This window comes from Solanum dulcamara, chromosome 6, assembly GCF_947179165.1.
Source record: "Solanum dulcamara chromosome 6, daSolDulc1.2, whole genome shotgun sequence".
NCBI classification, from domain to species: Eukaryota; Viridiplantae; Streptophyta; class Magnoliopsida; order Solanales; family Solanaceae; genus Solanum; species Solanum dulcamara.
Window position 1 is genome coordinate 8,854,931 of NC_077242.1, and position 17,541 is coordinate 8,872,471.

General features: G+C 32.9%; 1 protein-coding gene across 1 annotated transcript; it reads right to left on the reverse strand.

Moving 5' to 3' along the window:
• Window positions 1-8,522: 8,522 nt before the first annotated feature.
• On the reverse strand, window positions 8,523-10,236 carry LOC129892290 (premnaspirodiene oxygenase-like). Its single transcript, XM_055967856.1, has 2 exons — window positions 9,340-10,236; window positions 8,523-9,170 (listed from the first exon to the last, which is right to left on the reverse strand). Exons 1-2 carry the CDS (start codon window positions 10,225-10,227, stop codon window positions 8,547-8,549), a joined length of 1,512 nt encoding a protein of 503 aa, XP_055823831.1. The 5' UTR covers window positions 10,228-10,236; the 3' UTR covers window positions 8,523-8,546.
• Between the last annotated feature and the right edge of the window lie 7,305 nt (window positions 10,237-17,541).

A 17,541-nucleotide genomic window follows, 5' to 3' on the forward strand; every position in this document is an offset into this window, starting at 1 on the left:
ATGACATCATCTGACTATCTATTATGTGATATTACTCTTTTAGAACAGATTTTATTATATGTTTCAAATAAATTAGTCAAATCGAGTGATTTTTCTATAGTTTTTATAAATTGAAGGTATAAACTATATTTAAAAAAATACATTCAAATTCTAAATATTCTTTATAAAAAAATATAACCAAACACAACTCTAACTTCAACTTTAACTTCAATATTAAAAATTTCAAATAAAATAAATAATGTTTGAGTTTCATGGTCAAAACTAAAAATTGTCTTGCCACGTGCTTTTGAAATACTAATTATTATCATAGTATTTTAATTTTTAGTAGAAAACAAAACTGGGAAAAGAAAAGAGGCAATATAATGGCCACGTAGAAGATTCTTCATAATTTTTTCTAACAAACATATTGGACAACTCTCATTTTTTCACGCAAAACCTCATGCACCCTGCACCCTTTTTTCTTGTTCTTTTTCATAGGTGACACACCAATCATCATTTTTCTTGTTTTTTCGGAAATCACTTAATGAAAATATTGGTTCATATTAGTGCAAAACAGAGAACATTTGTTGCTTCCATTCATTAATTACTTTGGGGTCGTTGTGTATTAAATAAATAATCCATGCATTTATTTTGTGTATTAATAATACTGATACAATTTTTTTCATATGTATAGCTATAGTATATTGAGGTGTTTTATTAATATATAAAATTTAATGACATTAGTAATGTAAGGGGTTTTAATCTCTGATACCACTGTTGGAGTGAGAAAGCACTATAACTAAAGTTTGATATGATGAAAATAATGAAAATAAATTGAACACGAGAATTTTACGTGGAAACCCCTCTAACTAATAGAGGGAAAAAAACCACGGGGTAGAAGGATCTCACTATTAAAATATGGAGTACACATCTCTCAAATACAAGGAGAAAAACAACAATTAACACTTTTTTCTTGTAAAAGGAACAACTACTAAAGAGGACACTCAAGACTACAATATTTATCCTGGTGTATAACTCTCTTTATATTCTTATTCTCTCTTTCTGGATGAATTAAATGAAGGTATGAGGCCTTCTATTTATAGGATGATGAAAACGCGTATAAAATTTACGCATTAATTTTCTACGTGTTTTTCTACGCGTCTGTCAACTTTTGTCTTTGTCAAAACGGGGTAGCAACCATTGTTGACAATTGTTAAAGACTTTTATTCTTCAAAAAATGCTGCAGCCTTTTTTGACCTCTTTTTTTTCATTCTCCCACTTGAAGATTTAATTGAAAATTAATTAAGTCTTCACACCATTATTTCTATCCAACTACTGCAATGTTACGTTTCTGCTAGGCCAATAGAAGATCGACACCATATAAACTTGTTACTGTTGATAGGCTTTGTAAACATATCTGCTAGGTTGTCATTAGTGTGAATTTTCTGAATATCCACACTGCCTTCTTCCACCTTCTCACGAACAAAGTGTTACTGAACTCGTATGTATTTTGTCCTTGAATGAAATGTCGGATTCTTTGCAAGATGAAAAGCACTTTGACTGTCACAAAATAGAGCAACCTTCTCTTGTTTGTGCCCGAGCTCCTCCAGTAACATCTGCATCCATATTGCCTCTTTGCTAGCTTGTATAGCTGCTACATATTCTGCTTCTATCATAGATGTAACCACGATAGATTGTAGTTTTGAAACCTAGCTTACAGCTCCTCCAGCAAGAGTAAACACATAACCTGTGGTGGACTTGATTTTATCAAGATCACATGCATAATCTGAATCAACCTAACCTTTAACAGTAAAGTCTGATCCTCCATAACACATTGCAATATCTGAGGTACCCTTGATATATCTCAGGATCCTCTTAACAGTATTCCAATGCTCTTTACCAGGATTAGCCATGTATCGACTAACCACTCCCACTGCTTGTGCAATGTCAGGTCTTGTACATACCATGACGAATATTAAACTTCCCACTGCTGATGCATACAATACTCGAGACATCTCCATCTTCTCTGCTTCATTCCTAGGACTCATACTTGAGGATAACTTGAAATTAATAGGAAGTGGGGTAGAAATTGACTTACTGTCTTGCATCTTGAAGCATCGCAAGATTTTCTTCAAGTAGTTCTTTTGAGAAAGCCAATTTTTCCTATTATTTCTGTCTCGGTGAATTTGCATTCCTAGAATCTTGTTTGCTGGTCTCAAGTCTTTTATTTCAAACTCCCTAGCCAACTGTACCTTTAAATTTGTGAGACGATCTTTTTTGGAGCTTGCTACCAATATGTCGTCAACATACAACAGTAAAATAATAAAACCGTCATCACCAAATCTCTTGTAATAAACACAAGGATCTGAACTATGTCTATTGTATCCAAGGCTTATAATGAAGGAATCAAATCTCTTATACCAACATCTCGGCGTCTGTTTGAGACCATATAGAGATTTGTTCAACCGGCAAATCAAGTTCTCTTTTCCCTGTTCTTCAAAACTTTCTGGTTGGAGCATATAGATTTCTTCTTCAAGCTCTCCATGAAGAAATACAATTTTGACATCTAACTGCTCCAAGTACAAGTCAAATGTAGCACACATCGCCAGGACCACTCGAATTGTTATGAGTCGAACCACCGGAGAAAATATCTCATTGAAGTCTATACCTTCTTTCTGAGCGAATCATTTCACCACCAATCTTGCACGATATTTCTCCACTTGATCATTACCATTGCGTTTGATCTTGTAGACCCATTTGTTTCCAATGGCCTTCCTTCCTTGTGGTAATTGAACAAGATCCCATATTTTTTTATGAAGAGCTTCAATGTCTTCCTACATTGCTGCCACCCACAGAGATGATTCTTGGCCTTTCATAGCCTCGTGAAAAGTTGAAGGCTCTCCATCTTTTGTTAGTAGACAGTATGCAATATTACTCTCCATAGAATAATCTGAGTGCCAAGCTGGTTCTCTTCTCTCCCTAGTTGACCGTCGAACTTGTGAAGTTTCAATCTCAGTTTGCTCTTGTTCTTCATGCTCTGGTGCTGCTTTAGAAGAAATTGGAACTTCTTCTATTTCTTCAACTTCAACTGTAGTAGTCTCTGACTTTTCTTTTGAAGTGCTACCTTCTTTTGCTTGTATCTTGTTTTCAACAAATATAACATCCCTGCTGATTACCACCTTGTGGGCTGTGGGATCCCACAAGCGATACCCCTTGACTCCATTAGCATACCCTAAGAAAATGCATTTTCTGGATTTTGATCCAACTTTGATTTTTCTTGGATGTTGTACATAACATAAGCAGGATTTCCGAATATATATAAGCGAGAATAATCAGCTGGTTTTCCTGTCCACATCCCCATTTGCGTTTTCTGATCAATTGCGATTGATGGTGACTGATTGATCACATAACATGCGGTTTTGACTACTTCTGCCCAGAATGGTTTTTTCAACCCTACAGTTGCCAACATAGCTCTTGTCCGTTCCAATAAGGTTCTGTTCATCCGCTCTGGTACTCCATTTTATTGTGGAGTATATGCCACCATGAACTGTTGTTTAATACCTTCTTGTTTACAAAAGTTATTAAATTCATTATCAATGTATTCTCCTCCATTATCTGTCCTCAAACACTTGATCTTTTTCTCAGATTCAAGTTCCACCCGCACTTTGAATTCTTTGAAAACCGGAAAAACATCTTCCTTTTTCTTGATTGGATACACCCAACTTCTCCTGGAGTAATTATCGATAAATGACACGAAATATTTTGCTCCTCCTAGGGACTCCACCGGTGCTTGCCAGACATCAGAGTGGACCAGATCTAATATTTCTTTGCTTTTAGTAGAGGAACTGCTAAATTTCAGTCTATTTTGCTTACTGGTAACACAATGCTCACAAAAGGGTAGTGAAACTTTTTTGAGCCCTGGAAGAAGGTTTTGCTCAGCAAGAATCTTCAAACCTCATTCCGACATATGGCCAAGTTTATGATGACACATCATCGTTGATTCTTCAAATGAACTTGCTGACGCGGTTGCTGCTTCTCCTTCTTGGTGTGTTTTACCTTTAAACACATATAGATTTGCAGCAAGTTTTTCTACTTTCATAACTACAAGCACTCCTCTAGATATTTTCATGACTCCACATTGAGTCTTATATAAACATCCATTATCATCTAGTTGTCCTAAAAATAATAGACTCTTCTTCAAGTCTTTTACATGTCGTACCTCCTGGATGGTGCGTACCGTGCCATCATACATCTTTATTTTGATGGACCCAATATCAATAACATCCAAAGCATGATCGTTTCTCATAAACACAGACCCTCCTGAGATAGGATTATATTGATGGAACCATTTTCTTCGGGAAGTCATGTGTCATGTTGCTCCTGTGTCCATGATCCAGACATCAGCGAAATGTTTTCTGCCTTCATTATTTGATATTGCCTCACTACATAAAATATCGCCATCATCCGAGGTACATGCAACATTCCCTTGAGCATTTGATGACTCAAGGTGTTCACTCTTCTTCTTGAACCAACAATCTTTCTTGAAGTGTCCTTTCTTGCCACAGTTGTAGCACTTGATATTCTTCTTACTTATTGATTGAGATCTGCCATGATTGTGACTCCCATTGGGGCCACGTTCCGTTGGTCTTTCTCTCACCATCATCAAAGCTTCAGCTTGCTGCGAACTTGCTTGTCTGTATTGTTCATCAGGTTGATGATGAGTTGATCATACGAGCCAGGTACACTTTGAAGTAGAAGCTCCGCACGTTTAATCCCCTCTATTTTACAACCCATTATTGTAAGTTACGAAAACAGAGTATTCAAAGTATTGATGTGTTCAGTAACTGACATGGACTCTGCCATTCGAAGAGTATACAATCTTTTTTTAAGAAGATTTTATTATGTAAAGACTAGGCCTCATACAACCCTGTAAGAGTATCCCATATTTTCTTCGCCGTTCATTTTTCAGCCACACTAAATAATACTTGATCAGCTAGTGCCAAGTGTAGATCAGCAACTGCGTTGATGTCTATGTCATTCCACTTGCTATCATCGGTAAAATCTATGGGCCTGCCTTCAATTGCAGCTAAACAATTGTTATTTCTCAATATCGCTTTTATTTTCATTTTCCACAATGAGAAATTAGTCCCATTGAATTTTTCAACGTCAAATTTTGTTGTACTCGACATTGTTATTTGCTTCACACCCTTCTAGATCATTTCTGAATATTTTTGCGAACAATCATGACAAACTATACCGTCATCGAAATTTACTATTCACGTGAATAGTTCATTTCACCAAATTTACTATTCACAAAAATTTATTATTCACGAATAGTACCTTCGCATAAAACAGACAGAATAACCGAGGGCTCTGAAACCACTGTTGGAATGAGAAAGCACCACAACTAAAGTTTGATATGATGAAAATAATAAAAATAAATTGGACATGAAAATTTTACGTGAAAACCCCTCTAACTGATAGAGGGGGAAAATCACGGGGTAAAAGGATCTCACTATTAAAATATGGAGTACACAACTCTCAAATACAAGGAGAAAACAACAATTAACACTTCTTTCTTGTAAAAGGAACAACTACTAAAGAGGACACTCAAGACTACAATATTTATCTTGGTGTATAACTCTCTTTGTATTCTTATTCTCTCTTTCTTGATGAATTAAATGAAGGTATGAGGCCTTCTATTTATAGGATGATGAAAACGCGTAGAAAATTTACGCGTTAATTTTCTACGCGTTTTTCTACGCATCTGTCCACTTTTGTCTTTGTCAAAAGGAGATAGCAGCCATTGTTGACAATTGTTGAAGACTTTTATTCTTCAAAAAATATTGCAGCCTTTTTTGACCCCCCCCCCCCTTTTTTTTTCTTTTCATTAGCATGGTTAAAGACATAATTGTCTCTCAAAACTTTTTTTTATATTTTTTATCATATTTGTGAAGGATATTTTTGTAAACAAACTTCTTTTTATAGAAATAATGCAATTTATTTTATTTGTAATACACTAAATTAAACACAACATAAAAAATAATTTCTAAATAACTTGTGGATTATTGAACATTATTCTTATACACCCTATGAAATAACTCCACATTATATATTTCAAAAAAACTCAATGTCTCCTGTCCACGCACTCACCCATCCGAACAAGAAAAACATGCACAAATTGTTCCTAAAAGATATTTTCTGTACTATGGACCTTTTTATTATTAAGAAATAAAAAGTTAGTTGTACAAAGTATTATATTCATTTTAATTTGTTTGATTTATTTTGATTTGATACGAAATTTGAGAAAAAATAAAAAAACTTTTGAATGTTATCTTAAATTAAAGACATGACAAATTACAAATATATCAAAATATTCATTGACCTTGTAATTTTAAGTATGTCACATGAAAAATTAAAATTAAATACTACTAAAACTCCTTTTAATAAAGATGAAGCTTAATGACCTCTGATTTATTTAAAAAACTCCTACATTTGCATATCTCACAACGACACCTAATTAAATCTAAAGTTAACAATCTTGAAGTGTCATCACATGATTAATAAAATGAAAAATTATACGAGTTGGCAAACATTACTAATTAATTATTTTATACGGATATAATTTTATTATAGGAAAAATTATCAAATTACACACCTTATATTCCTATATTTTCAATTATTCTCTACCATTTGTAAAAATTTCAAAAATCACTCTTCTGATACATAGAAGTGATGTTGATACACCGCGATTTGATACATAAGTCATTTTCATTATACATCGCTAGTTGATACAAACCAAACACAAAATGTATCAGTAAAACTTATGTTTTACTGCTATTTTTGTTATGTTCATGACATATTAGGTGTTATAAGTTGATTCATAAGTTTTATTGATATTACAATGTTTGGTTTGTATCAACTAGCGATGTATCATGACAAGGATTTATGTATCAAATCGCGATGTATCAGCGTCATTCGTATGTATCAGAAATCTGGAAAAAAAAAAGGAAATTCGGGTAATTACCAAAAAAGTCGAGATAAATTGTAATTGAGTTTTTTTACTATGGGATTTAAGTAAAATGCCCTTTATTATATTACTATTTGTGTGTTTATTTTATTGAAATTTGCTATATAAATCGAGCCCACATTCTGATTTGTATCAAAATCAAAAGCCCTTCATAGTAATTTTATTATATTACTATTTGTGCGTATATTTTGTTGAAATTTGCTATATAAATCGAGCCCACATTCTGATTTGTATCAAAATCAAAAGCCCTTCATATTCAATGAGTTATACAAATCCCCTTTATCTCTCCTATCACCATTCAATGATTTGCTTCCTTAATTATCTCAACCATATCAATTTTCAATTTTAAATCTTTTCATTCTCCCTCCTAATCATTTGCTCCCACCCCCCCACCCCCCAATTGTGCAATTCACATTCAGGGTTGTACAAATCCCCCATTTCATTACGTTTTAAAAAAAAAAATTAAGGTTGTATACGCTTCTATTTTTTCATATTATCATAAGATTTCACCTTCATTCTTTTAATTTTTCAGCTAATGCAATAGTTATTCTCAAATTATGGATGCCCAAATCCCATCAAATAGAATCACTCGAGGTATTCAATTGCATGACAAAATTATTCATGATCTTCCATCTTTTTCTTTGGGTCTAACTCAAGATTTGACTTTTGATTGTGAAGTTGGGTTTTTTTAGTTTAGTTATAGTATCCGGCATGTATTTTTAGCACAGGGGGAAAGGTTAAAATTGCCGAGTTTTGATATTTCAGTACATTTTTCAACTTAACACATAAACCATATTCAGTGAATGCGTTTTATGAACAATTGATGAAAATGAACTATGTTGGGGCAGGTCCGCGTCGCGCACTCTTCTGGTTAAGCAATTTTGATCTGAAAAATTATTTTTCAATCCGATTGGCCTCAAATTCAACCGAGACCACTTTCCCACCTGTTTTTTCCCCCCTAATCAATATTCTGATCTCGAGTTGGCCAAAAAAGTTAGGGATGATACGTTATACGAGCACGCTATCCTCTAGGGTTATTTTGGTAATTTTTGGGATATAACACACTGTCAGTCAATGATTAAAACTTCGCAGGGGCGAAACTACAATATTAGATACGATTTTGCATGAACTAATTTTCTTTATTTAGATCTTGTATTTATATTAAGAAATCAATTTTATATATATATAAACTCAATAATTAAGATGAGCTATGAATTCGATGGTAAATTCAGAATCTGTATCCATATATGACTGCTGTCTTCATGCTCAATAAAGTAAAGTTTGTTCTTTGTATATTTGAAAAGTCAAGACTGTAATACTCTACTTAAAGCTTAAGATGAAGATTTTTTCCCTGCTACTTTAACTTTGCGGTAAAAAAGACACAAGTTTGTTCCTCAATTTTAGTTGTGATCAACATGGTGGTATTCAATTAAAAAAAACTTACAAAAAACTAATTACATATAACTATACCTCAATTTATTTGATCAATTACTCATCATGGTACAATAAAAGAAACTACTAAAACAAAATTTTTGAGTTAATGGAGAGGAGATACATAAGGTGTTGCAATCAAGTAAAGATCATTCTCTCTTCTAGCAGATATTCCATTTGCCTCAGTCATGTCCAAATCCATTGCAGTAATTCCTTCTGGAAGTTTCCAATCAAAATTGTAAAGCAAATGAGCTAACGGCAGAGTAATAAGAGCTAAGCCAAATTGTATTCCTGGACATATCCGTCTTCCAGCTCCAAATGGAAGAAATTGAAAGTGATTTCCAGTGAACTCAATTGAATTATTCTCAAATCTCTCTGGTATGAAACATTCAGGATTTTCCCAATTCTCGGGATCTCTTCCAATTGCCCACACGTTAACCATGACTTTGCTTTTCAATGGTATAGCGAATCCATCTATCTTCGTTTCCTCCCTGCATTCTCGCGGGACTAACAAAGGAGTTGGAGGATGTAACCTGAGCGTCTCTTTGATGACTAACTTGAGGTAATCAAGCTTTTCAAGATTAGTATCATCATCACATGTTTTCTTTCCCTTAAAGGATTCTCTTACTTCAGCTTGTGCTTTTGCCATGACACTCGGATTTTTCATCATTTCTGATAATGCCCAAATAACCGTTGAAGATGATGTATCAGATCCTGCTACAAACATATCCTACAAGAAGTATGGTCAAACAAGCAAGTAGCTATACAACACTTTGCTTTCATGGACTACCCTCAAAATTGTGTTTTACCTTTTTTAAATTATCGAAGAATAAGTTTTTATTTTTTAAATTTTTTGTTTTACATAAAAAAAGGTAATGAGAAAAAGGGAATACACTTACAAGAATAACTGCTTTTATGTTGTCATTTGTCAGTGAAACTGGAAATTGGTCGCTCTCCATGACTCTTAAAAAGACATCGATCAAATCTTCAGCTCCAGACTCACCATTACAACTTCTTCCATTTGTGCGATTCTCTCTGTGCACATTGATAATGTTGTCCAAGACTGCATCTATCTTATTACGAGCTTTCATTAGCTTAGATTCCACGCCGCTAATCCCATGTAGAAATTTTTTCGAAGGGAACAAATCAGCCAGCTCAAATCCTCCGGATAATGATTGTGCTTGATGAATCAATGTTATCAACTCACGCTGATCTTTACACACATTCCCAAATGCTGACCTACATGTCGCAGCATTCATAAACCATAGAAGCTTTTCTACTAAGTTGATTGGCAAATCTAAGTCCATTGATCTGATGGATGATAGAAGATTTGAGAGTTCATCTTGTCGAATAGGGCTGAATGACATGACCATCTTGGCACTAAGTAGCTCCAGGACAGTCAATTTACGCATATGTCTCCAGTAATCACCATATGGTGAAAAGGCAATATCCTTACAATTGTAACAAATAATCTTTCCCATCATGGTTTCTGGTCTAGATGCAAAAGCGAGGTCATGAGTTTTTAGGATTTGTTTGGCCATGTGTGAGGAGGATACAACTACGGTGGGAACTTCCCCGAGCTGTAAGTACATGATAGGGCCATATTTCTGTGATAACTTTTTGAGAACTTTATGTGGTAATCCACTTGTCAAGTGATGCACACTTCCAATAATAGGTAGCCTCCATGGACCAGGAGGAAGCCGGATTTTCTGCTTCCTCCACTTTTGAATTAGAAGGAAGAGAAAGGATATGAAAAGAAAGAAGGAAACCAAGTGTTGAAAATCCATCTTAATTTGTAGAGGAAATTGAAGAATGGAAAGTAATAAATTCGAGTTGATGGGATTTTACATATTGAGATGGTTACTTATATAGAGGATAGTGAAGCAGTTGTTCATCAAATTGAGTGTCCAGGTTGGACCAAAACAAGACTGTGAGACAAATCCAAATAAGCCATCAGCTGGAAAAAGCCAATTATAAATAAATGGATTCATTAGAATGACTTACAACACGTGCTATATATACACACACTTGATCCTAAGATATTGCTTATGGGGATATTATTACTTTAAAAAATAAAATTAAAGTCCAAATTGATCAAAAATCGATCACAAAGCGGAGATCAGTATTGTACTAGTTGATATCAAATATCAACCTTCGAAGGTCTTTCTTCTTTTTGGGGAAAATACCTATCTTAAAGGTCGATTTTATAATAAAATGCATTATCCATAGATTGAATCCCCTTCTTTATCGTGGTAGAATATATTTCTACCACTAAACCATTAGTACATTTTCCTCGTTTTTGTGCAAAAAAAAGACTTTTGGAAGGTCAATTTTGTTAAAAAATATAATTTTAAAATATTAAGTTTTAAATCGACCTCCGAAAATAATTTTTTGGGGTCTTTTTCTTAGATCGATTTTTGAGGTTGATTTTTGCTTTAAAAAAAGTGTATGTGTGTCTAGATGAGCATAATAACACGTCGTTCAAAAATCAAAGATAATATAACTAGTAGTACGATGTTTCAAGAACTGTTTACGTACACTATATAACAAAAGAAACTTCATAGGAAACAGGTCATGTCAAACTAGTTTAATACAAGTTCAAATATTTAAAAATATATAAAATATCGCATAGCTTCGTTAAAAATGAAAATGGCTGGCCCAAGTATGGTGTAAAAATCAAACCAACCGATAAATTGAATCAGAAAAAGTGTTATTGATTTTTTGCTATTGGTTATTTAATAATTTTATAAAAAAAAATATTGAGTTATCGGTTCGATATTAGTTTTTTAATATTGAGTAAAACAATAACCAATTAAGACTATAATAATTTACTATTTTAATTTTTATTCATACATAAATATCAAAGTATCAATCAAAATATATTAATATAATTATTGCATCAGATTATTAATACCCTATACAATTCACAGTTTACACTGTATTTACCCTTTAGGCGTTAGTATTACTTTGCAATGACAATGGCAAAGGTTAGGCGATGGCTAGGGTTGTGAATTGTGAGTATTCACAACAAGAACGTTTGATTTGCTTGTTTCATTGTATGCATATATCGCGTCAAATTATTGGAGAAATCATATATTTATTTTGAAAGATTTTCTTATTGGTTAAATCGAAAATCGAACCGTTACGGACCAAAAATCAATAAATCAAAAATCGATAACAAATATCTTATTTATTTAGTTATCGATTTAGCTTATTTATAAATTAAAAATCGATAAACCAAATTAATAATACTTAAAACTGAATCAAACCGACCGATACACACCCAAGCCCAAGAGAATCATCAAACTTTATATTAAAAAAAACCTCAAACTTTTATTGACTCGTCTTGACCCTTGACCCTTAATAATTAGGAATCCCTCAAATGGCCCACAAGTTTTATCAATTGGATCTCGAACATATAAGACTATTCCGATTGTTATAATTTATGGAGTACTGTCTGACTTAGCATGAAATTAAATTATTATTATTATTATTACTTTGAAATTTTTGCTCTAGAATAAGTTTTAAATTCATCGGTGATCTTTTAAAGTTGATATTAAATTTCACTTAGATATTTTAATCGGGCTTTGTGATTTAAACATGTTATGCAAATTTTGCTGTGTCAATTTGACACTTTTTTGACAATCACCCATATATACAAAGTGTGTATAATACACTCGCCGATGACGTGTCAAAGTGACGAATTAAACGAAGAAAAATGACATATGTATCAAAAATAATTCTCAAATAATAACTTTTGAGTAGAACAAAAATGTGGCAACTGACTTGATGACATGTGACATTTTAAACTCAAATAATAATTTTTTTTGAAAAAAGAATCCCCACCCTAGTCGTCTTCTCCACACCCACCCACCCCAATCGCTCCACCCCACCAGATCGTCCTCTCTACCCCCACCCACCCCAACCCCAACCACTCCTCCTCCCCACCTGATCTTCGTCTCCACCCCCACCCACCCGGCCCAAACCTCAATTCCTTTCTCACCCATATCGTTTTCTGAAGAAACACTTTCAAAAGAATTCAACTACTTTAAAAATTATATTTTTACAAAAGCAAGATTTTTTCTTCAATGGAAGATTATTTTTTTTGCAATTCTCGTATGTGCAGAGGATTCAAATACGTGAAAAAGAAATACGGTGATTATTTTAATATGGCGCTGAAATTAAAACTTAAAAAATCAGTTTAAGTTAGGAAATCTTGTGGGCTAAAATTCACTTCACTTTTTTATCTGTGGCATCATTAAATCTATTTCACCATAGAAAAAGTTTAGATTTGGAAAATGGTAGGTAGAAAATGAAAAAGAAGAAGCAAAAAAAAAGTTTTAAAAATAGTGAAATAAGGCTTTCACGCGCAACTAGTATGTGTATCACACTCACTATGTCATGTCAGCAAAAAGTGTCAAAATGACACAGCGAAATCCTACATAAGATGTCTAAAATGAACAAAGTCTAGTTTGTCTAAGTAAAACTTGGCGCCAACTTTAGAGTTCCACTAATGAGTTCAGTCGGCTTTTTATTTAGTTCAGTTCCAAATTATGGCATTGGCTTTTGCTAAAAAAAATGAGCCCAATTGAACCCAACCCATTTGAGCCCAAAGTAAATTTAGGCGGGTCATGACCCAACTCGATTTTTATTTCAATCTATTTTAATATTCTCAATTTCAACCCAACCCACCCATTTGACACCTCTACCTTTTGCCAAGTGGTTGAGGTTGTAACTTGTAATGATTTTTCCTTCAACTCCACTTAATTTGAATTGAACCTTTTGCTTTCATTTTCTGCGATTGCTAGAACTATTAAAGAAGAGAAAAGAGAAAATAGCTGAATTTTCAATAAAAGATGCGGCGTTCTAATTTATGTCATATTAGTATTTAATTTAATCCTATATCATTGCATGCATATATAACGAAGCAACCAGCGTCCTTCAACATCTCTCATAATGTGTTCTACGATATTGAAAGTTATATCCACATGAGATGTGTAATGCATAGCTAAAAAATGTCAGTTACTATATGACTAAACAAATACTAGCTAACGAATCGACCCCCATCAATAACTAAGATTGATTGGGGTTGGATAATCTATTAAATGTCGATTAAGTGTGTAGGATATAAGTTGTTTAAGAAAAGAGAGTCGGTTCCTTATAGTCATTTATTTTTTTATTTTTTCTATTGTGACAACTATTGTTCCCCACCTTTTAATGTTCTGGATAGATACAATGTTCAAATTTCATTACGAACCTTCATCTCTTTTTCCTGTTATTTTCCTAGATGAAATTTAGACTTATGTTAATAAGTTATTGCCTGAAAAAAGGATTGTTAGCCCAAGTGTGTGGATAAAATAAAAGGCTTGACATTAATTTGGATGATTTATAAGAATGACTTTGGAGTTATTGAAGGTGGGTGATCTTTCATTTTCGATTCGGGATGATGAGCCCAAAGTTTTCGCATGGGCTCATCATCTGATGCAGAACCGATGCGAGAGGGAGAAGCGGGGGGTGATCTTGAACTTTTGATATCGTTTATGGGCAAATTTCAAATTTAACTAATTTTTCTCTATGGACAATATTTTTGACCTTGAAGACGTGCATATGAGATAATCGGAGTTAAAAGTTCAAAAGTACCATCCATTTTTTCATGATTATTGGATGTGATTTCCTGCATAAATATATGATAGCGAGTGAATCAATGGTTGATCGGTACGTTTGTTACTAAATCAACGGTTGAACGGTACGTTTATTTAACCCTAATTCAAGATTATGATTCATATGTATATATTTAATCTCTACTATGATATATAGTTGGTAGTTGGTACCATATATAGTTAGAAATCCTAATCAATGTTTCACCGTGAGTTAAAATAAATAAATCTATGCTTGCTTTAGAAATTCGTGTGGTAATTATCGGAAAAAATGAATTGATGGCATCAAGGAAGGTTCTTGCTGGTGGCTTTTTTATTCATCATGTGATTTATATATAAATTTAAAAAAGGCTTTTGAAAAGGTTGCAGCTTGTAACTATATAATTTTAGTAAATTTTACTTAAATCCCATAGTGAAAAAATTCAATTACAACTTATCAGAAAAAATTCAATTATAACTTATCATTATTATTTTTTAAATTACCCGAATTTCTTGTTTTTAGCCAATTTTCGAATACATAAATATTGTGCCTGATACATCGCGAATTGATACATAGTAATTAATGTTGTTGAGTTTTTTTACGGGAAGGTAACGTAAATCAAATTAAGTTTCCTTCTTTCAATCAATCACGTAGTTAAAGAAGGGAATTAACCCAAACAAACTGTAACAGTTTGAGGAATTCAAAAATCCAAACGAGCAGAGCATAGAATTCTATCAAAATTCAATCCAAATTTCAAAATTTATCAAACTATTTGAGATGAATATCTCGATTTTACTGAGACATTCTGGAGTTTGGCAATCCAAGGTGAGTTATGAACGATACATAAGTGATGAAATCATAATGGACGACAATATATCGATCATGAATCTAAACTCAGCAATTACTGTTGAATTGAGCATAGATGAATCATTGAAAAATATTAAAATTCGATACATCGTGCAAGTTAACTCATCGCCAATGATTATTCGTAATGATATGGGTGTTAAGCTTTACATAGAGTTGAAGAAGAACGAGCCTGGATTCGTAATGTATCCCCTATGCATAACAACATCATATAGAAAGAGTTGTGAGATACAATCATTCGATGCTACATTTGATGCAATTGTTTGTGTCGAAGCAAAGACGAATGATACACAAGTTCTTAGTTTAGATGAATCTAAGAATACTGCAACCTGTTATATACCGAAATTAGATGTGAAGAACTACATAACTGATACAATTGGTGTGGAAGTGAAGGAGAAGCAATTGTATAAGGACAAAGCAACACTAGTTGCTGTAATGGCCAAATACAAAATTGATAATGGATTCAATTTCAAAGTTAAAAGATCTAACAGTAAAAGGTATGGGCATTTGAAGTTATTTTGCTATGTATATGATATTAAATGAGTTCTGAAATGTAAATGATATATAGAAATGTTATATTTCATTAACAAATCTGATAACACTTTAGAATTATGATATAATACAGATACATAGTGTCTATATATATATAATGAGTTTGATACATTGAGTATAATTGTTTAATAACTATCTGATGCATATAGTTATAAATTTGTTTTATAGAAAGTGAGTGAAAATCTGAACCTTAATACATTACTAAATAATGTATCTCAATGGTTACGCAACACTCTGTACATTTCAGGTTGTATCAGGTTCATTCAGTTTTTTCAGTTTTTTACTTATGATACATCATAATTTATGTATCTAATAGAGTTCAATAAGGTTTCCTAATATTCTTTTGATTTCGAAATTTAGTTTTTGTTTTATAGTCATGATACATACTAATTATTATATATCTGGTATAATTGAAAAATATTTTGCTGTCAATATGTACTTTTCAATATTATATTTGGTCATGATACATAAGAATCTCTATGTATCTGGTACATGTTAATAATGCTTTCTAAAAATATGCAGTTATGTGTTAATATGCTATTCAGACGACTATTATTGGAGAATGAATGTTAGGAAAGACTCTGATATATTCAAAGTAGGATATTTCAATAGTGAACATTCATGTTCTTTAAGAGATAGAATTTTCAACAAAGTTCATTCTACAAAGGCTTTTGTTAGTGCATTCACTGCACCTAAATTGGTTAATCATAAAAGAATTCACACTCCTAATGATATAAGAGAGGATATTAAAGCAACCTATGGGGTTGATATTACCTATCAACAAGCATGATGTGCAAAAAATATGTTTTGGAGATGTTAAGGGGAAAACCTGTTGATGGATATAGGCAGATGCCTGGATACATCCATATGCTAAATATCATATATCCAAATTCATACATAAGTATGCACAAGTCACCAAGTGATTAGTTCATGTATCTATTCATAGTGTTAAGGCCATTGATGAGGGATTTTCAATTTTGTAGACCTGTAGTTGTTGTTGACGGTTCTCATTTTGATGGACCTTAGAAAGGGACATTTGTATCGGCTAGCACACTTGATACGGTAGGTATTACTTTTTGTTACTGTTGTGTATTGAATAGCAATGTATCATCTCATTTGATACATTTGTTGTGAATTTGATATACTCTAATAATTATTTTATGGTTGATAATCATTTTTTAGGTTGCATATTGCCATTGGTGTATGGTGTTGTTGATACAAAAAATGATTCATCATGGTCATGATTTTTTTGGCAGTTCAAAGATGCATTTGGTGAGAGAGACAATATGTGTGTTGTATCAGATAGGAACGAAAACATAATGAAGAGTGCAAGTATTGTGTTTCTCAATGTCCCTCACTTTGCATGCTTATGACATATATAGAAAAAGGTGTGTACTAACTACAAGCGGAGCAAAACTATACTAAGTGACCTCTTCTACTCGATGGCCAAGGCATACCAAAAAGATGAATTCGAAAATATAATGACAAAAGTTAAAAAAATTGATCATAGGGTGAAAGAGTATTTGAAAAATGCGGGATACGAAAAGTTGTCAAGGTTCATGCAGTTGTCAATAGGGGGAGAATGATGACTTCTAACATCGCAGAATGTATCAATGGATATCTTGTTGAAGCACGAGAGCTGCCTATAATTGACTTTTGGAAGAGACGAGAATGTTATTTGGTGCTTGGAACTACAAAAATAGGAAAATAGCAGCTTATACAAAATATAGTTTGGGTAGGAAATTCGAAGATATCCCAGTAGTAAACACGATGAAGTGTTTGAGAATGAAGGTACGCATCAGTTATTTAACAGAATGTATCTGGTTGATGTTATGTCGAAAAAAAATGCTTTAAAATTAATTTAAACTTTTAGAGAAAAATCAATTTTAGAAAAGAGAGTCATCACTTAATTTTTAAGGAAAATCAAGAAACCTTAATTTTAAAGACCCTAGCAGATTTAAGTCTTAAAATTAGAGAAAATGGGTAAGAGTTCAAATTTCCACTTTAAGAAGGTGTTAGCACTCAAAATGGCCACTAACGCGCGGTTA